The 20,487-nt window shown below is 46.0% G+C and overlaps 3 protein-coding genes across 7 annotated transcripts in view; 2 read left to right on the forward strand and 1 right to left on the reverse strand.

The window, feature by feature from the left end:
• The window catches only part of OSBPL2 (oxysterol binding protein like 2), a 55,519-nt gene extending 50,061 nt beyond the window's left edge, over positions 1–5,458 (forward strand). For all 5 annotated transcript variants that reach the window (XM_090064925.1, XM_090064926.1, XM_090064923.1 and 2 more), the window contains 4 exons: positions 239–367; positions 892–1,015; positions 1,262–1,352; positions 3,372–5,458. In XM_090064925.1, coding sequence (XP_089921051.1) covers positions 239–367; positions 892–1,015; positions 1,262–1,352; positions 3,372–3,474 — 447 coding nt within the window. In that variant the 3' untranslated portion in view covers positions 3,475–5,458. The remainder of the gene's footprint in view (positions 1–238; positions 368–891; positions 1,016–1,261; positions 1,353–3,371) is intronic.
• A 5,058-nt stretch (positions 5,459–10,516) lies between these two features.
• Positions 10,517–15,579, forward strand: ADRM1 (ADRM1 26S proteasome ubiquitin receptor). Its single transcript, XM_090064928.1, has 9 exons — positions 10,517–10,799; positions 10,938–11,054; positions 11,139–11,262; positions 11,611–11,697; positions 13,253–13,334; positions 13,592–13,821; positions 14,095–14,252; positions 15,016–15,118; positions 15,345–15,579. Exons 1-9 carry the CDS (start codon positions 10,590–10,592, stop codon positions 15,449–15,451), a joined length of 1,218 nt encoding a protein of 405 aa, XP_089921054.1. The 5' UTR covers positions 10,517–10,589; the 3' UTR covers positions 15,452–15,579.
• An 829-nt stretch (positions 15,580–16,408) lies between these two features.
• The window catches only part of LAMA5 (laminin subunit alpha 5), a 121,750-nt gene continuing 117,671 nt past the window's right edge, over positions 16,409–20,487 (reverse strand). Inside the window, 5 exon segments of the mRNA XM_090064922.1 lie at positions 16,409–17,537; positions 17,805–17,924; positions 19,359–19,449; positions 20,001–20,128; positions 20,254–20,413. Of these exon segments, the coding sequence (XP_089921048.1) occupies positions 17,377–17,537; positions 17,805–17,924; positions 19,359–19,449; positions 20,001–20,128; positions 20,254–20,413 (660 nt within the window). The 3' untranslated portion in view covers positions 16,409–17,376.

Raw genomic sequence — 20,487 nt, forward strand, 5'->3', positions numbered from 1 at the left:
TGAGTAACACAGAAGAAGGCATGAAGCTGAGACTAGGAGGAGAGGAAAGGAACAATAAATAGGAGGAGGAAGACGTAAGTGGGAAGAAAGTGGAATCGGAGCAGAGATGCAGGCGAATTCAGAGTATGTAAGAACTAGAATTTGATGAAATCTGCAGTGATCACTCTAGATCTTTGGGTAGAAGAGCTGTCCCTAATTTTTTTTGATTCCACTTCCAAGTATTATATTTTTGTTTTAGAGTGAAGATGCTATTAAATCTGAAAATGATGAGGCTGATGATATGCCAGAGATCCAAGAGACGGTACAGGTTATGCCAGGCAGTAAGCTACTGTGGAGGATAAATACTAGACCTCCAAACTCATCGCAGGTAATGCCTTCAATGTGTCAAAATATTTTACGGGTATTACTAGAACGTTCAAAGGAAACCCTGTAGATCATTGCGTCTTTATAGGCAGGCTTAAAAGAGCCCAAAATATCATCCTTTAAATCAAGAAAATGGTAGGCAAGTTTTCTTGAAGGGTATTTTATTTTTATGTTCATTTCCAAATAATCGGGGAAACTAAAAATGTGAATATGTAAGAGTCTAAGAATTGGAGAGAACCCATCATGAGCAACAAGTTTTCTGCAACCTCTGAGGTGAGGCCATGTAAATCATCACAGTGCTTTCCCTTGCTGACATGTGCAGCACAGTTTAAAAATGAAAAGTGGAAATTTTCAAAAGCCCTTTGCAATTGGGCTAACATTGCTTTTGTTGTCCTCAGTGGGAATAAATTTAGTTTAAGGATTACTTTTTGAAAACTCTGTGGTTACAGCTTACTGTTAGGAATCAAAATGTCATTACTCTAATAACGCATATATAATAAAGTGATTTTATCTTTACTCTTTCTGAAGATGTACAATTTCACCAGTTTTGCTGTAAGTCTCAATGAGCTGGAAAAGGGTATGGAAGCAATATTAGCTCCCACTGACTGTCGGCTGCGTCCAGATATCAGGAGCATGGAAAATGGTGACCTGGGTATGTGCTATTTTTGGAGGGTCTGTGCTTAATTCTTTTTTCTTTGTACCCGTTTCTCAGTATGTCTTTTCTACACATGCTGCTTAGATGGGGTCCGAGGAGAACATTTTGGTGTTTTGTATTTTAACAAGAACATGTACCACAAATGCTTTCCCTTGCTTTAAGGCATTTGGATTGTATTTCTCTCCCATGTTTCTTCTGTGTATATTTTGCAAAGTAACCAATCTGTTTTAAAATTTCTGCTAGATCTGGCCAGCAAAGAGAAGGAGAGATTAGAAGAGAAACAAAGAGCTGCTCGCAAGGAGCGTGCAAAAGATGAAGCAGAATGGCAGACAAGGTAATATTGAGTGGAAGGGGAAGAAAGTTGGCATGGGGTTAATACTTGGAATCATTCAGTTTTATATAAAACTACACGTTCTGTCTTTGCCTGGCAACACAACGTGCAGAATCTGCTAAAAAGGATGTTCAAATAATGTAGCACAAACCAAAATTTTAGACTTCATTTCAAAAGAACCATTTTTCTGTAAATAGAATTCATGCTCAAACTTGTCATAAGATGCCAAGGGAATTGCCTAATACAGATTACTTTTGTGCTATACATTGAATAAAACATGGGGGTATCCTCAAGTTATTTTAAGAGATGCAGACAGCTGTGGATGGTGGCCCTCAGTGCAAGCTTTACTGTGCAGTGCTTACAGCATTAGTGAAATTCGGCCATCTCCAGGCCAGCGGGAAGCAGATTGCTACAAAGGGCAATGTAATCCACCTGGCTAACTCCTGTGATTAACTGTCTCAGAAATAATAATAATACTTTTCAGGTGTTACAGCTGCTAGGTGCTTTTGCTGAGGCTGGCCCACCACCACTGAGTCTCTTTGAGGCCCTCTCCTTAAAACACATTTTATTCATTCAAATTTATTTAAACACAGCGATGTTCTCCTACCGAGCCCATGTGCCCAAAGCCTGGAGGGTTTTCATTCTTCATGCCCCACTGTGTTCTGGGGCCAGTCATGGGAGCTTCCCTCCTGCAGCTGTCCTTTTCATTGAGCTGTGACCTTGACTGGCAGCTGGCTCCTTTGCTGGGTTAGATAACTGAGCAGGGATGGCAGTCCCCTGTGCCACAGGCATAGCCCACCCCAGCACAGGCACTTTCCATGCCTAGACACCTTTTTGTTTACACAGGTGGGTAGTCTCCCTTTAACAATGTTATTAATGGGGCAGCAAGACCCAAAGAGGTCAAGTGACTTGCTGCAGGGCTTCTTGGTGGCAACTTTGGGAAGAGAATCACTCCCCAAACCTGAGATGTTTCTGCCATGCATAGTCCCTTTAGTTCACTCTTGACTGTTAAAAATGGCTGGGAAATCTGTAATGAGAGAGAACAAGCCAGGAGTTTTAGATCATTCCAAAAGGGGAAGAAAAGCTAATTAAGGTTAAGAGTGCACTTACGGATGTTGATTACTTTTGACAGCAGGTTTAGCTTTTAGCATGCAGGGGCAGATGTAAGCACTGAAAGGCTTTGTGGACACTATCCCAGCTGTAAGCGGTGGTTAGGCCTCATTTATGGAAAGACGCTATATTTCAGATTTGAAAATCGTCTGCCTTAACTGTTAATACTTAGCAGCAGGTTTTTTTCTTCTTTTAAAAGCACTTGTCAAATTACAGTAAGCATTTGAAATTGAAGAATCAAATTACAGAAGGCTCTCGAAACTGCTTACAGACCTTTTGCTGTTTACTTGTGCTCAGATTCCTGATACTGTTATGCAAGGGGCACATCGGCAAAAGAAACGAGGCTGTTTTTGTACCCAGGAGGTTTTTTTTGCAAATCTTTGAAGCGAGAGGAGTCAGTTCTTTAAAGGTATAAACTGCTCTAGAGGTTCAGTGGGAATTATCTCTGTCCCATGCGTGCCTTTGAAACCCTCTTCCAGGGTGTATATCCTTAATTTCAATGGTGTATGTCAGTCAGCAGCCTAAATGTGAGCATCTGTTCATGTGCTAACATAGCACATCCGTTTCTTCTGCATTTGGACACTGCTAGAAACTAAGGGGAATTTTGCCAAAAACTGATTTGATAATTTTATATTAAAACATAGAAACCCCAAGCAATATTTTTTATCTGAATGCCATTTGGGAGTGATGAAATCTGTATTATACTTTATTTTTAGTACGCAGGGCTACTGAAGTATAAGGGCTTTAGTAAATATTTCTTTCAGAATGTAATGTTTTCATTTTTCTAAAGTACCTAATAGGAGATGATATTTCAGGGCTGAGGGCTGTAGGTATCCTGTTGCATTTCTTTGTAAAAGCAAAAAAAAAAAACTCTCATTTTTCTTTTTTAATTACTTTCTTTACTTTTTACAGATGGTTTCAACAAGGCACTAACCCATACACAGGGACTTCAGACTGGTTGTATTCAGGTGGCTACTTTGATAGAAATTTCTCAGACTGTCCAGATATATACTGAAAATTCTGAACCTATCGCTCCATCTCATTTGGACATCTAATTCTTAGAATTCACTCTAAGCCAGTTAATCTGGTTTTGTTAGTAGCCAAAACCAGCTTTTCTAAAGTAAATTTTAATGAAAATTGTATCATTCACCAATCAAGGATTTAATTGTCATTAATTTTTGACTGCCAAATATTTAAATGCTGTTATGTTCCCTCCATAAAGCTGCACTTAAATCATCATGTGTTCACTAATTTTTAAAGGGATATGGGTTTTGGTCTTTTTGGTTTTTGTTCTTGCGTTGTGTTGCGTTTTAGTTTGGTTTTTGTCAGAAATGGCTGTCCATTAATGCTCACAGCACCCTTTTTAATGATACAATTTAATAAAATAAATAGCAGAGTGATCCTTGTTATTTAGTACAGTGAGAGAGAGTATACATTCAGAACTTGGAACAATGGTGACTAATCTGTACAGTACAAACATTATCAAAACTGCCACAGGCAATATTCCCTGCGAAGAAGTGTACGTGAAATACTCATCTAGTATGTTCGTGCTTCAGAGGTCAGAGCTTTTGGTCTCCAGCCCATCAGGCTAAGATCAAGTACAGTTCCTGGTCTCTTGCTCAATACAGTTCAATGAATTAAAGACTTGAAAAAATATAAAACATGAAATATTAGCTTCTCAAACCGCAGTAAGTCGGTTGCTCTGAATTTTTCAGTCTTTGGACACTGTGAACATTTTAAACTATAGATCTGTAATAAGATTGCAGAAACATAGGTTTGGAGATGGGAAGGGTGCATTAAAAATTTTGCTTATCTGAAGTCAGATGTTACTCTTTAAAATTAAAAAAAAAAAAGGTTTCAGAGACATTTGTAGAAATGTTAAAGTGGATACAGCATAAGATATTTGGTATTGCTTGCTACCACTTGGAGGCTTAGTTCTCCACTACTTTTGGCATCTTTAGCACTATACATGCTTCTAGACTTAAGTTTTTCTTTGAAGCACTTAGTATATAATTATATCTAGAGTGGTCATGTTTGTTTGGGGGTTCTGTTTGGTTTTGTTTGCATGTTCTGAAGCATTATTAGGTCACATCTGGTTGAACATTGTGGAAAAAACATTTTTAAAGCGATGTGGCATAACTATACCTATTAGAAATTTTTTAAATCTCTGTAAGCACGTGCAGTCAGTAAGAGTGGATTTATTTTCGTTTGCATCGACTGTCAAAGCCATATAATATTGGAACTGGCTGAAGTCAGTTTATTGTATCTATAAATTTATGGAGTTTATTTTCAAAGTGGTGCATTTCTGAGATTGGGGTGTTGAAAAATTAGGTTTAGTAATGAAACCAGCTTTAGTAACTGCTGGTTCTTTTATGAAAGCTTTTAATTTAGTAACCAGTAGAAACTGGAGAGTGGCTACATTGCTGCTAAGTTTACAGTAATTCATAGACTGCTGATGTTAAGCAACAAGCAACTCCAAGTGTTCATGAGAAGAATCAGTGTGGTCGATGCCTTCCAGATGCATTTTGAGGATTCATACCTGTGGCTTCATCCAAAGACAAGGTTTTGAAGTGTATCTGCCAGCTAGAAGAAACATTAAAAAAACAAAACCCCAAGAAAAGGTGGTACTTTTTTTTTCATCTGAAATTATGGACCTGAAGATGAGAAACTGGATATTTGTTACATTTTAGTCATAGTTTGTTCATCTTTTTTCCAATGAAAAAGGTCAAGGCAGTAAAGGTTCAACTCAAAAATACATTCATGCCAACTGTATCCCACTGTCAGAAATCAGAGTTTGTGTTGACCTTGAAGTCTCTTGGACAACCAGACTAGTTGATGGTACTGTGCCTAGAGGTAAAATAATATTCACTTCTGCTTATGAGAGCATTAAGCTTCTGCTTTTTATAAGGCATAACTAATCCATATGAGCAGCTCAGAAATTACTTCCTGTCAAATTTTGTGTAACTCTTAAATATAAAGGATTAATATTTTCAATGCTATCAGTCCCTTCGCTTTTCTTTGCAAGCAAGGGAGTGCTGGGCATGGCTACCAGTGAAAACAGTGAAGGGATTCATTCACATTTTAAGCTAGTTTTGTAATGTCTCATGAGTAAAACTAGTTTAAGCTAAATGCTTATGTTTTTTCCACTTGTTAGCATACTGTTTTAATATACATAGATTGAAATGCAGTCACCAGAATGGAGAACTGTTATAATAATGTGTTTTTGAAAAACTACCTTATTTATAAAGATGATGTACAGGTGAGAAGTTTTGAAATATCTTCGTTATGCAAAAAAAAAAAAAAAGTTGTTTTGTTTTCTTTGTATATGAAAAGATGCACATTTTAATCCAGATTGGAATAAAAAGTACCTTTTGGCAGTTTTAAATCAAAGCTAAGAGAAACTTCTCTGTTTTTCCTCCCCTTCCCCATCTTCAAGCATCTCCTTTTTTTTTTTTTTTTTTTCCCCTGAAAATCTTAAGTGAATCCTGTGCTTGTCTATTCTTCTTTTGGATTATTAGTCTATATGCAAAATATTGACCAAACTCCCATGCATCTCTGAAAAGCATACATTCACCTTGTCCCGTGGCACCTAGTCCCATATTTTGATGATTCCGTTTGAAGTGAAAAGACTTTAAATTCTCACCTTAGTGGTTTAGTGTTTATGTCTAAAACTATTGAACTTTGCACCTTTTAAATACTGTCACTTTTATAACTTGATGAAACACTGACTATATGTAAAGTAGTTGTTGGTGTATGTTAGTTAATACACTTGCCTGGGTGGGGGGGAAACATTTAAAAAGAAAAACAGTAATAAATGCTAACTAACCATGCTTCAAGCCTATACCAGGTGAGAGGGATGTTGCTGTAGCAGGAAAAATTATACTTTGAACTTTTTTTGTGCAGGCAAGAGGATAGTTGCATATTATTCTGACTGGACCGTTTTTCTCCTCTGTCCAGCCTGGTTCTTGTTGGTGACTTGAGTTGAAGTAAAGCTCTTATCCCACAAATAGCCTCTTTTTATTTTTTTGCTTTCTGTTTAAATATGCCGTGGACGCTCAATTCTCTGGCATTAGCCTGTTCATTTGTAAATGCATAGGATGGCCCAGCTTGTAGATATCATGCCAAGTACACCAAAAGCTACTGTAGGAAGAAAGTATCTATGGAGGGATGATTGAATAGTTTAAACGTATTTCTGAAACACAAATAGGGCAAAAGCAATTTTTGAATGAAAGTATTTGGATCTGGCTGTTACGGTTTGAAAGTATATCCCTCCTGCAATGGAAGTTAAATGGTTGTATAACAAAAAATGGACTAAGGGACAGGAATGAGTGGCATTCTCTTATTTTAAAGTATAAGTCAACTTTTGGTAACATTTCAAAAGAAGGGGAAAATGTGCTTTCGTAGTCGCTGCATAGGCAGTGGACTCTATCATTTGAAAGATATTTGTGGTACTATAGATTGGTGACAACTTTTTGGGATACTGAACACTGATTATTGGTTCCCAAATTGATTTGAAGGAGAGAAAATATATCCCTGACTAGGTAGGAAAACTACAAAAGGAGTTTTAAAAGTGTTTTAAAATACCTTAAAAATTAAAATTCTCAGTAAATTAAAAGGCATGGTTTTGTTTTGTTTTTTTGAGAGAATTTTTCTCCTACTTCAAGAAGCTTTCTGATTTCCACCCCCCCCCGGGTCTTTTCTAAAACTAGAATGTTACAAAAGACATCACATTGCCAATGATAATAGACTCTGTGATAAAATGGTTTGTAACTATTTGCACAATACGTATGCCCGATTTATAATCTCTCTTAAACGTAGTTCTAATTTCTCTCCTGTTTACTTTTGTTCGCTGTAATCAATGTATCTGTATGTTAGAAATAAGCATACCTGTTTGTTTAGGTTATGGACTAAACACTACATAATTTGGTAATACACCATCATTTTGCCTCTCTGAAAACACACCTGTGGTTTGGGTCAGTTGTACAATAAAGCAATATTTAAATTTATGTAAAGCTAATGGTTCTAATACAGAAAAATGATTTTTGGTATGTTTTTATAGCATGTAAAAGATTAAACTGCTCATACCCGGAATTCCAGTCCACTCTGATTTACACTTCTATGAAGCTGCTTTTCTTTTGCCTTACTCAATTGCTGTATTCCTGTTAATTATTTACACACACTGTGTTTGCCTTATTCATGTCGCATGAAAATGTCAGATGATAAAAATGCTTTAGTGAAATGGATTTATTTTTATAATATTTAATAACTGTCAATACCCATCTATATTAACAAAGTCATATTTAGCTTTTTAGAGAAGTCTGTACAGGTTTGTGGACATAAATGTTACACTGTAAATCTGAATAAAGGTCGTTTTGAACAAGACATAAAATGCTTGGTATTACTTTTTTTCCACCATCTCTGCAAAGTTTTCTTCCAGGAGAACAAAGGACCTTTCTTAGTAAATCAGATTTTAATTCAGTTCTAATATGTGCAGCGTTGATCTTGTATAATGCAGACTTCCAATCGAAATATCATGCACTAGCAAACTGAATACCTACAGCCATCTAGTGTTGCACTTACTTTCACAAGCTAAAGCTGGTATTTTTAAAAGGCTTCAATAAAACTATGATTTGCATAAATTATGCTTCTGTTCTTTTCATCCCTTATTAGGCTTTCCAGGATTCTGTCTCTGATCCATGTTAGGTTAAGTAGTCTGTAGGAAAGTCATGTTTTGTGTTTTTAATTTTAGCTATATTGTACCAAAAACAATCTGTAGGGCTGGTTAGTATTTCAAGAGTAATGTGGAGAAGCACTAAAATGTTTAATTGCTGTAAGCTGCTCCTTTCTGGATCGTAACTGACAGTGTTACCATTCCTGTCTACTAATGCTAGCGTTTCTTGCTCCTCATAGATTAAGAAAATTTCTTGTTGCCTGACTGCTCACAGATATATTTTGGGAATGTTGGCAACACTGACTGCGTTAATAATTATGACGTGCAATCATTTTCTCTCCCCCATTTCCTACTTTATTATGTATTTTAATTGCTGCTTTCACCTCTCTCTTAACCAAGATCAATTTTTAATGAAAGAAACCTACTTTTTGTCATTTCAAAATCGGTACCACGTCACAAAAAATACCTTTTTAAACTTACAGTTGTTATTCAGATTTTGTTTGACTTGATCAGTTTTGCTTAATGTTTTCAGCTTTGTGAAAGTGCAGCCTTTTGGAGTACCTCCTTATGGCAAAATGGTCTGAGGGAAGGGATAAGTATTTGGACCTGTTTGGTATGCCCACTAACCCTTCCCCGCATATGCCTACTAACAGGAGCCATTCTTCCCTCTTCCTTAGACTTTTTGGCATCTCTGCCTTGAAGGGTGTTGGACTGCTTTGCCCCACTGAGACCTTCCTCATGCCCATATTGCGATTCTGCATTTCTGTTATAGAGGGGAGAATACCTGCTGGCCCATCGCCTTTCTGTTCCCAGTACTGGCTGTAAGCAGGTAGCACTAGGGCCATTGCTGACTGCGTGGCAGTACCTTCCTTGGTAAGTGTCCATTTGAGGTGAAGATTTTGCAAGGATCTCATGGCTTTGTTCTGTTGTCAAGTTTTGCGTATAAAACATCCTTTTATCCTGTTTGTGCGCTAGCTGTCTGAATAGAAGCTGAAGCAGTGGGGAGACAAGTGGGACTGAAGTGTGTTGCAAGTTGTGTACAGCACATAGAGACTGTGGGTATCTCTTAGATTGTGATGGCGCTTCTAGCACCGCTCGGAGCCCAACAGTACGCACATAAATAAAGCAAGCTGAGTCCTTGCAACAAGTAGCTTTGGTGGTTGTGTAGAGCAGTGTTTTTCAATCAGCAGAACATGGAGATCACGTAGGCGGGACTTCAATGCATTACTCGGTGATTAATCTGATACTAAAAGGCACATAAACATAAAAATACACTTCCCCGGGGAAAAGTGGGGTTTTGTACTTATCATAGTGGGACCAAGGTTTTTTGACAAAATGATTGGTGGGACGTAAGGTGCAAAAGGCTGAGACCCGCTGCTGTAGAGGAATTTGAGTCTAAAACCACACAGGGACTTTAAGTACAGGCAGTCCTCTGCCTCTTAGGTCCAAATTTAACTTTTTGAAGGGCTCTGGGCTAGAGTCTCGGCTGTGGGTTTTCTAGAGTCTCGTCTGCTTTCTTAAAGAAAATGTCCAAGGAGGTTTGGACAGACGTTCTCTAAGGGAGATGGGCGATGCAGCAAATTTGTTCCCTGGAGTGGGGCTGCATCGGAGCAAGCGTGATGAAGTCGAAACTGACGTCAGGAAGTTGAAGCAGGGAGTTCATTTATAAGCCCTGTAAGTGTGAAACGTTGTAACTGAGGAAGGAGCCTGAGTATGGGAGTTACAGAAGAAGGTGTTGCAGCACTTCCCCAAGGCAGACAGCAGCGAATCTGAGGGTGGAAATGGATGTTGCCTCTTTTTTTTTTTTTATGGCCGCACAAAGGCCAAGCAAGCGGCTGTCTATGCCCCTCCTGCCACCAGTGGTGGTATCCGTTCGTGCCACTTCAGTGGCAGACCTCTGTTTGCTTTCCAGCACTTGATAAGTGAGGACACTGCAGGTTCGGGTCCTGCCGCGTGGTCCTAGGGTGTAAGGGGCCTGATCCTGCACACGAGGCCTGTTTTCCCTCAACGACACGGGTGTCGCCTGTGAATGCTCTTCTCCCCTGGGTGTTTCTACCCCTGAGCCTGGGCCCCCGCTGGAGCCGTGGCTGCAGCACCAGTGGGAATTTGGAAGCAGATCTGTGCTGGGTCCCAGGCCCGGCCCTCGGGCGGCAGTTCCACCTGGCGCCGCTAGGGGCCCCTCCCCGGGGGCAAGGGGCAGTTCCATTAGGCTCTCTTTCCCCCCCCCCCCCCGCGCATGGTTCGGCCCGTATGACACAGCACAATGGCTCCGTACGCCGCGGAGCGGGGCATGCCGGGCTGGCCTCGTCTTGAATGGCAACACAGCGGGCCAATGGGGGGCCGGCCCGCGCGGGGCGCGTCCAACGGGGCGGCGGCGAAGGCGGGCTTCCGGTGCGGGAGCCAGAAGAGTGGTGCGGCCGCGGGCTGTGAGGTGAAGGCGCCGGGCGGGTCTCTCCAACATGTCGTCGGGCGCGTTGTTTCCGAGCCTGGTGCCGGGCTCCCGTGGCTCGTCCAGCAAGTACCTGGTGGAGTTCCGCGCGGGGAAGATGTCGCTGAAGGGCAGCACCGTCACCCCGGACAAGCGGAAAGGCCTTGTCTACATCCAGCAGACCGACGACTCCCTCATCCACTTCTGCTGGAAGGACCGCACCTCGGGCAGCGTCGAAGACGTGAGCAGCCTCCCCCACGGGCTCGGGGCCTCGCTGGATGAGCGGCCTGGGGGGGTCACAAACGAGGGTGGGCAGGGCCCCCAGGAAAGCAAGTGGGACGGGTCTTACAACCTCTCCCCCCCTTCCCTGCTTTGGTAGGATTTGATTATTTTCCCCGATGACTGCGAGTTCAAGAGGGTCCCGCAGTGCACGACAGGCCGTGTCTACGTGCTCAAGTTCAAGGCCGGATCCAAGCGGCTTTTCTTCTGGATGCAGGTTTGCGAGGAGGCGCCAGCCCCGAACAGGGGATGCGGGGCCTGGTGGGGGTGGGGCCCATCTTGAAGAGCACCTTTCTTCCAGGAGCCGAAGACGGACAAAGACGAAGAGCATTGCCGTAAAGTGAACGAGTACCTGAACAACCCCCCGATGCCCGGGGCCCTGGGCGGGAACGCGAGCGGAGGCCACGAGCTCTCAGCGCTGGGAGGTAAGGCCTGTTCTCTGCCCCTCGGTTTGAGAGGCTTTTTCTTAAAGACGAACTTGCAGCTTTCTCAGAGCAAATCCCTGGCAAGTTTGGAGGGGGAGCAGGGTAGACGCGAGCACAACTAAATGTGCTGCTGGTCAAAAGAGAAAACCCAGCTTGCTTGCAGGAAAATGTCTCTGGAGTCCTGCCTCCGGAACTAAGCTGCCTTTGTCTCTTACGAGCATTTTGAATTAATAAACACTTGCAACTGTTTTTCCATGCCAAATGATACCAGTTAACCTCCAGCTGTTCGAGCCGGAGGGCTGTGAAAAACCGTGTGAATATGTTGTTTCAGAATGTTTTTGTTTTCAGGTGAGGGTGGCTTGCAAAGCCTTCTGGGAAACATGAGCCATAACCAGCTCATGCAGCTGATTGGACCAACGGGCTTAGGAGGACTTGGTAAAAAGCTTTCATATCTTTATGCCAACATGGTGCTTTCTCCTGTTGGGTTGCATCTTACCTGACGCTGAATATTTTCATGTGATGCCACTGACTTTGAATAGCACTTCCTTTGTGTGAGGAGGCAAGGTCCTTCCTGTGTCTGCCTCAGAAACAGGGTGAGGAGACGAGAAACAAAGCAGCCATGAGCCGCACTTGGCACATGCTTCCCTGGGGATCGGTCCACAAGGGAGCTTTGTTTTCTGGTCCTTGCCCCACTGACTGTTTTGCTATTTGTGTCTTGTAAGTGTTCAGCAGAGCAGGGACTGGGGCCCAGCTTCCCCCGGTGTCTGCCCCGATCCCCTGGCTGTGACACCACTTTTTTCTCTGACTGAACACTTGATTATTTATGCAAGATGGAACCACTTTACCAGGAGGGATTGAGAGTGTGTTTGGCCCAGAATAGCTTAGGGCCTGAATAGGGCCCTCTCTCCTGGCAGGCCAGTAACGTAGGTTTGAATCCTCTTCTTTCAAGGATGGAATTTAAACCCTGGTGAGCAGTTGAGTCCCTCGAGTTATGAGAGGTTAGAGGTGGCTTTGTCGTCTTCTCTGAGGGCCCAGAGGAGATCTCTAAGATTTCTTACTTTTTTTCCTTATTTGACATTGGTCTCTTCTTTCCCTGGCCTTTGTTTTTAGTGTAGAATAGCTCAGGTTGAAGCAAGGTGCTCATGTCCCTCAGTGTCAGGGCCTGATGTGCTAATGAACTTCCTGTGTGGAGAGGCAAGGGGCTTCTGCAGGTGGTGAGCATCTGGTTTTGGCATGGATCTCAGCCCTTGCTAGCATAAGGAGTGCCAGCCTGAAGTGTGGGATTTCGTGATCTGATTTGCCTCCCTCGGGGTACTCCTTCACTGCCACCCTTACCTGAACTGCCCAGCTGAGGTGGTCCCAGTCTAGTGAAAGGTGGTGCTGGCCTTATTAGTTTTGCTTTGTTGCTGTGGGATCAGTGTGATCAGGGACTAGGGGAGGTATAGGACATGTTCCTCTACTCTGCAGAATGCACCCAGCAGTAATAGACCAAGTGGGTTTACCTCCTCTGACCTCTCCCATGCTATTCACTAGTTCCAGCCCTTTGTGCATGTGCTGAGGGAGCACTGTTCTTGTGGCATCTAGGTTGTAACTAGTTTCAAAAGGCTGAACATCAGAATACAGGTGCTGGAAATGTCCACAGCAGTTGGACTTGGTATTAGGAGCCACCTCAAGGGGCACGTGTGCTGATGGAGCATTTGGCCAGCATGTGGTACATGTCTGGGACCTGAGCTGGTGAAAAGCACAAGCAGCTCTAATCAGGGAATTGTACCAAGGGGAGGCTTAACATCAGAAGGGGGAAGTGGGTTTTTCTACTCGGCCTTTTGTGTCATTCTAGCAAGTGAAACTTGCGGAGATAGGAGTAGCCCCTCCACTAAGGAGCAAAATAAACGTTGCTTTTAAGTGAGTTTGAGTCAAACCTAGCCACATAGTTATTTTTAATGAGGGGAGGAACCACTGCTTCTAACTGTGTCTTTCCATCTCGTGGAAGGTGGGCTTGGTGCGCTGACTGGTCCTGGTCTGGCCAGCTTACTGGGAAGTGGGGGACCGCCAACCAGCAGCTCATCATCAAGGTAGGGTACCAGTGAATTTCTAATGAGTTTCCACAGTGCTTCTGTGAAGTTCCTTTCCTCTAGCTGGGAGGCTTTGTGGTCAAATGATTAAACAGAACTGTGGGAGTCCAGGCTGCTCCTTGCCTGTGTCAGATGGAGTGGTAACTCCTGTAAGTGTAAAGCTAGTTTGTTGCAGAGGCCTGATTTTAAAAGCTGCTTATGAACAAGTGAAGGAACAGTTTCTTGCACTGAGTCAATAATGCTACTTGTGCTTCTAGCTCTCGCAGCCAATCAGCTGCTGTGACGCCATCTTCCACTACTTCTTCTACACGTGTGACACCAGCCCCGTCTGCTCCTGCGGCTGCCTCTGTAACCAGTCCCAGCCCTGTGCCAAGTTCAGGAAACGGAACCAGCTCGGCAGCAAGCCCAACTCAACCCATTCAACTGAGTGACCTTCAGAACATCTTAGCCACTATGAATGTACCATCTGGAGCAGGGGGTCAGCAGGGTGAGCACTGTCTCATGTCATATCTTCTTTGAAGTTGCTGTCTGTTCCAGGCCCCTCCTGATTTGTTCGAGGACTTTTCTCTTAAGCTATAATGCACTGCAAGTAAATACTGAATCTACAGCTGCCCCAAGGACTGTGTGTGTGTGTTTGTGTAGGGGGGCAAGGGGTGGGGTTGGGGTCCACTCACATCCTGAAACTGAACTGCCAGTACCTCTAGCTACTGTAACTAAGCTTGTTCTGGGCTTCAGCTAACATAGCTTTATTCTTTTACAGTTGACTTGGCTACTGTGCTGACTCCTGAAATAATGGCTCCCATTCTGGCAAACGCAGAAGTTCAGGAGCGATTGTTGCCTTATCTTCCGTCAGGAGAATCTCTGCCGCAGACTGCGGAGGAGATTCAGAACACTCTGACGTCCCCTCAGTTTCAGCAGGTATGGATCACACTGACCAGTGTAGGGGCTTCCTCCTTATCGCTTTTCTAGCACCAGCCCTCCCACCTTCTCTCTATATGACTGCCTTTTAGCAGTAAGTTCAGACCTGCTATTGTAATGCTGTGCTACATCAAAAGCAGCATGAGGTTGCTGGAACTTTTTGCATAGGAACTTCTATGCCTTAGATGTTTATTGTCCACTTCTGTTAGCTTGATGTGGTCTAAACCCCTCCATTTCTTACTTGTGACTGGGCTGTCCCCTTCTCTCTGTAACCTAACTGGGAAGATGCAGTCAGGGACTGCAGGTCTTGTACCTTCATAGAAGGGCAGGGCCCTTAGAGCCTAGCGTATGCACAGCCACTTTCAGGTAAGGGATCTGCAGTTGAAGTTGGCCTCAGCTCTTAGGAGGCTAATACAAAGCGCAGGGGGCTCATCTAAGCCTAACGCATAGTCACTTTTTAAAGGAAGTTCAGGTTAAATGAACCAGTGCCCTCTGCATGCATAGACCTGGCCTTAGCAATGGGGGAGTGTTACTCAGCACACCTAGCTTTGGGGCATGAAGAGCAAGTTCAGAGCCTACTCAGCAATGAGTCTACCCCTGTTCTTACAAACGGGGGCTTTCCTGCTAGGTCCCAAGTCCACTGTTGTTGTGATATGGAAATGTACAGCTAGGAAACAAGGGGAAGATGATTGGTGTGAAGTAGCCACTGGGAGCCTGCATGTTGCTCTTGCAGGGTGACTGTTATTACTGTTCTGGTTCACAGGCATTGAGCATGTTCAGCGCTGCCTTAGCTTCAGGACAGCTTGGCCCACTGATGAGTCAGTTTGGCTTACCTGCTGAGGCGGTCGATGCAGCAAACAAAGGCGGTAAGTATGTCTTGGAGCATCACAGCATTGCTGACTGAGTGCAAAGGGAATCTAGGCTGGAACCAGATGCCAGGTGTTCTCCAAAACTCACTTAGCTGCTGGCCTCAGCAAAAGGGGTTCTGCTGCCATGCGTTTATCATGGGATGGTGGTATGCAGCTTGTATGTGAAGTGCAGCTCCTGTCCATGGACATGGAAGCAAGCCTAACTGCTGTTTTTAATTTATAGATGTAGAAGCATTTGCCAAAGCAATGCAGAACAGTGTCAAATCAGACCAAAAGGAGGGAGACTCAAAGGACAAGAAAGATGAAGAGGAAGATATGAGTTTAGATTAAGTTATTTGCTGCTCCCATATGGATATATATTCCTAGATATTAACTTAAGCAACTTCAGTAGAATTACAGACTAACTTCATATTATGCTTATATTAAATCTACAAATAAAGGGTTTTTCTTTTATCTGCCATATGGGTTTTTCTCACTTGATTTGATTTTCTCTGTCCACTTCTAGGTCTTGAATGCTTACTGTTATTGCCAGCAAAGCTTTAGTGCAGTGCTGCAGGTCAGCCCAAAATCAAAGCCTTAGTCTTGGTTACTCCCCCCAGTCACAGCTTGCAGTAACTAGTCTAGCCTGTTGGTCTGGGTGTTGTTTCAGATGCCCAGAATGGGCAAGCAGATGTGATCCAAAGCAAGTATCGGTGAAGCTCTTAGGTGAACGACATCCCCTCTCAGGCACGTTGCATCAAAACGAAAGCCCACATGACAGGTCAGTTTCTGAAACTGGTGTTAGAAAAAGCCCCTCTGGCACATAAGGACACTGCTGCTGTGATTGTTTCCAGGATTAAACCTGCAAATGATGGCAAAGCAGTAGACGTACTGGACACTGAAAGTTCACATAGGAGCCCACTTGGGCCATGTCCAAATGAGCACAAACGTGTGGTATGTGGCATTGCAGACCCCTCTGCAGCGCCACACATCACATGCCAAAAAAATAGTGGGGTGGCAGCATGAGCTCCCTGAAGCCGGCTAGCTGGAGCTACGTTCCAGCTGCCAGCTAGGCTTCCTGCCACAGCTGCAGCCCCGGGAGGCCCCCAGGTAAGGCTTCTGGGGCCATCCTCCCCTTCCCCACTGGGGTAACCTGCTGTGCACCAGAGCGCATGTGGCACAGGTGTTCCCTGTTGACAAGCAGCAGCAGTGCTGCCACTGGTGCCTGGGGAAATGGACATCTGTGCTTATCTCTATGCAGCCTTAAAGGTTGTCCTCTTCGGAGCCCTAAACAGAAGTAGGTGCGAGGGGCACTGCCATGGCTTGTATTCAATGAGAACATAACATAATGTTTTATTTGACTCAAAAGTATGTACCAGTGATTTACAAAGACCATCTTTTAATGCTACAGTTAAAAACAGGTCATAATTACATTTTGCTTAAAGATAAAGACATTGTTAAAAACCCATTTTACAATATTTACCCCTCATAAAAAAAAATCAATATAATGATATAAGTTATAAATCCATTTCAGAAGCAAGATTTTGTCCCCATGTGACTAGATATTTACACACAAATATATATAGGATGTGTAAGTGCACAAGTGAACTAGGTGGCTTGGCCTGGGGGAAAACTTTTATTTTATATGAAAGCTGCTCTACAGTGGGAGTTAAAGTAGAGGTGACCTGCAGGAGAGTGACAGAGACGGCAAACAGCCAGGTTCATCACTGAAACGCTACAACCGTGAGGCTTTCTGCAAGCAGCAGCTCATGACTTCATACAGCAGATCTTTACCCCAGGCCCTGTTTTACCAATGGGGCCTGTTTCCTCAATGTAAACAGTCAAAGCAAGAGTTTGTTTGACAGTCCACAAAGTATGAGCTGAGTTTTCCTCCTCGGAGCTCTCGGCACTATGTAGCAAACCAGGTACAAAGGCGGGAGTGGGTGGTGGGCGAGCAGATGGGCACTGGCAGCGAGGCATGCGGTGCCAGGAGTGGGATGTGCCTGATGCTGAGCGCCATGTCCTCACATCCATCCTTTTTGAATGGCTTCTGGTGTCTGCAAGATTCTGATACCTGAAACGTCCCTAAGTAAAATGGTGGTTTTGGCCCGTGATTTCTAGTGGCAGGCTTGCTCCAGGGCTCCTGGCCTTGGGTGTGCCTGGCAGCTGGTACTGGACGATGTTGGGGGCTGCTGGGTCCCACCACAGAGCCAGCACGTCCTGGGGAGCAGCACAGCTCCTTGCAGTTCAGACATTGCACTTGGCTGCACTTGTACTTACAGCACGGGGCAGCCCCTGAGGCCGACTGAGCCCTTGACAGTTGTGGTGCCCGGCAGGTCAATGAGGTGCTCATCTATCACGAGGTTCCTTATGCAGCCAATGTAATGGGGGAGAGGTGTCGGGGACGAGGGCGATGCAGCGCCCAGCTTGGCTGTTTCTGCAGAAAGGGCAAAACTGAGCATTTCTTACTGCAGCAAGCAGGAAAGAAGGCAGTGTTGTCTGTCTGTGTCTGACCTCCCAACAACTGTCCCTGGCCCCACCAGCGCCCAAGATCAGCATACAGAGTGACCATTTGAGGAGAAAGGCAAAGAAAAGGGAGCTGGGTTTAGCTCCACTATGAAAATGGACAAGGCATCATCTTTGAGTCACCTGCTAGGTACTAAGTCTACAACCAGACTCCCTGCAATCAACATTGGGGACTCACCTGGCATTCCCCCCATGTGCAAGGGCTCCTTGCTCTCTGCCCAGTGGGTCTGGCTGGGTCCCACTGTGGTGTTCCCAACTCTGTCCGCCACCACCTGGATCCTGTTTCTCTGTTTGGTGACTGAGAAAGCAAGCTGCAGTCAGTACCACTTCTGTGCTGCAGGAGCTGGCCAAAGCCTCCCACCTCCCCTACTCTGCTCTCAGGGCTTCACACTTGTTTAGTTCCACATTGGGTCTGGTCTCTTCGGCTGCTTTCACACCAGAACGGGTCAGGGGTTGCAGCTGGTGTTCAAGCAGTGACTGAAGCAGTAGCTGGGGCCCTGAGAGCCCTTCCTAGAGAGCTGGAACTGTGGAGACAGCTCAGCCAGGAGCCAGCCCCTTCTCCCTGCAGGGGACTGCACCTCATCCATGCAGGGAAGACCACCCCCCGCTTCCTTGTGTCCCTGGCCCTGATACTGGGGTGCAAGTGGCTCAGTGCGGTCTCAGCAGACTCCTGGCAGCTCCAGCACTGCTGGGGTCCTCACTTGGAGCAGCAGTGAGCTTTGCTGTGGCCGTTTCATCAACGATGGAGGCAGGGCAATGTCAGATGAGTACAGCCCCTGCCATGCACCCAGGCTGCAGGGCCACTAGCATTGGTGTGTCCTGCAGCCTTGTGCCTAGTGTTTGGCTGTGCTGAGGCTGGTAAGCATGTGTGCACGGACTGAGCAAGTGCGGGAAGGATGCTTTGCGCTGGCTGGGAACGTGTGTGTGAAGCTAGGTAGATGAGTGCAAGTTCTGGAAAAAGCCAGGCAGGAGTGAAGGAAGAACCCCCCCAGGTTAGCTCTCACGGCAGAGCAGGTGAAGGCACTCATCCAGACAAGCGAGGCACAGAGCCGGCTTTCTCCAGTACTTCTAAAGTTGACCTACACCCAGCCATTTTGTCCTGGACTGAAGGAGCTGGGGACCAGCCCCTGTCCAGTGGGAGCAACAGCTAAAATACAGCCCAGGACCTGCTCTGCTGCCGCCTGCTCCCTGCACCACAGCCTCTGCAACTGTGACTCTCCTCCTGCCCCATGGCTTCACATATGTGGCTGCCCAGTGCAGCCTCACTTCAAAGGGAGGGCTGGAGACTGGCCTGGCTTATGCCTGATCTGTGGCATGCAGGTACAAACCCTGGTGCTGGGGAGTTAGAGATGCAAGTTTCGCTTCCCTCTGGGTGAGGAGCCTGTGCCCACAGCCCTTGTTTCCTGGGCCAGGGGCCTAAATGACTCCTATGCAGAAACCCTCCTCCCCTCCCATCTGTGCCCTGGGGTATGCATGCAGCTGCCCAGGCTGTGCAACACCCGCTGCAGGGGCTCCAGCTGCTTTCATGTACTTATGCAGGAGAAACTGGCCCAAAACTGCCACTTTGGGGGCTAGAAAGCTGCGATTTATGGGACGGGCCCCCTGGCACACGGAGCATCTGAAGTCCCTCGGAGGCCGGGACTACCTGTGCCAGGGAGCAGCTCCACTATTGGGAACATGGAGACTCTGGTTCCCCAGCCCCAGTCGCGGTCCCAGCCTTGCCGTCTCTCACCTGTGATGGTGTGCCACTGGCCATCGCACAACCCTGGGTGGGCCACCCACGTGGAGAACTCCCCTGCCCCACTGTTCGCTTTCAGCAGCACCTAAGGGAACAACACAGCAGTGGTGAGAGCCTGCCGGGCTCCCTGGGGAGATGGGACAGCTGGGTGGGGCTTGCTTTAATTGCAGGACATTGATTGGGAAGCACCCGCACCTTCCACCTGCCCACCTTGTGGGATGTGGGCAAAGCTGCTCAGTGGGGTGAAAGCCCCCATGAACACGGCCGAGCCCCGGGCTTTGTGGCTCCTCCTCTTCCCTCTCCATGGGAGAAGTTTGTCCCTTCTCCCTTTCAGAGACAATGTAGGGAAAAAGGAGGGGGCCCTTTCTTCCCAGGACAGACCTGCTCCTTGCCCGCAGGGAGGGGAGGAGACATCTGTGGAGCAGAGGGCACCAAAGGCCCCTGGGATGCAGCAGGAGCCCTGCAGACCCTGCATGCAGCGTGTGTGGTGCCCTACCCCGTACAGGGGCAGAGCTGGATCTGGGCAGAGTCACCTCAAAGTGTTTTGAGGCCTCCAAACCCAACTCCCGCTGCCCCATGGAGCCGGTGGGAGGGAAGGCAAGGGGGTTGTGGCACCGAGCCCCTGGCCCACGGTACCTTCTTGTCATCCATGGACAGGGAGAGGTATGACCTTGTCCTGCCAATGTGGAAGATGAGGCCAGCGGCGCTGCGTGGACGTACCTCCAGTTTTAGGGACATGTCCCACTCGAGTGCCACTGCACTGGCTGGGGGGAAGAGGGCAGCTGTCAGTGGGCACTGCCCCCAGCGGGGAGGGTCTGCCCTCTCCAGGGAGCAGCCCACCCAAGGCAGCGCAGCTGATGGGTGGGGGGCAAAGCCCCTAGAAGGGTACCTAGAGTCACATGTCCACCCTCTGCAGCAAAGTAGACGCCGCTCTCCAGAGCCCCCTCGTAGCAGCGGGTGACGCCGAAGGTGCGAGACGGGGACGGCAGCGGGTGCCGGTCCAGCTTCAGGTTCCTCAGGCAGCCACTGAAGCTGGTGATGGGTATGTCCTAGGACAAGAGGGATGGTGGTGGAGTCAGTGCATGGTAGGGGCAGGAGGGGCACAGACACTACTAGCCCTGCC

This window comes from Crocodylus siamensis, chromosome 10 (assembly GCF_052110815.1).
Source record: "Crocodylus siamensis isolate JL-2025a chromosome 10, ASM5211081v1, whole genome shotgun sequence".
Taxonomy (NCBI): Eukaryota; Metazoa; Chordata; order Crocodylia; family Crocodylidae; genus Crocodylus; species Crocodylus siamensis.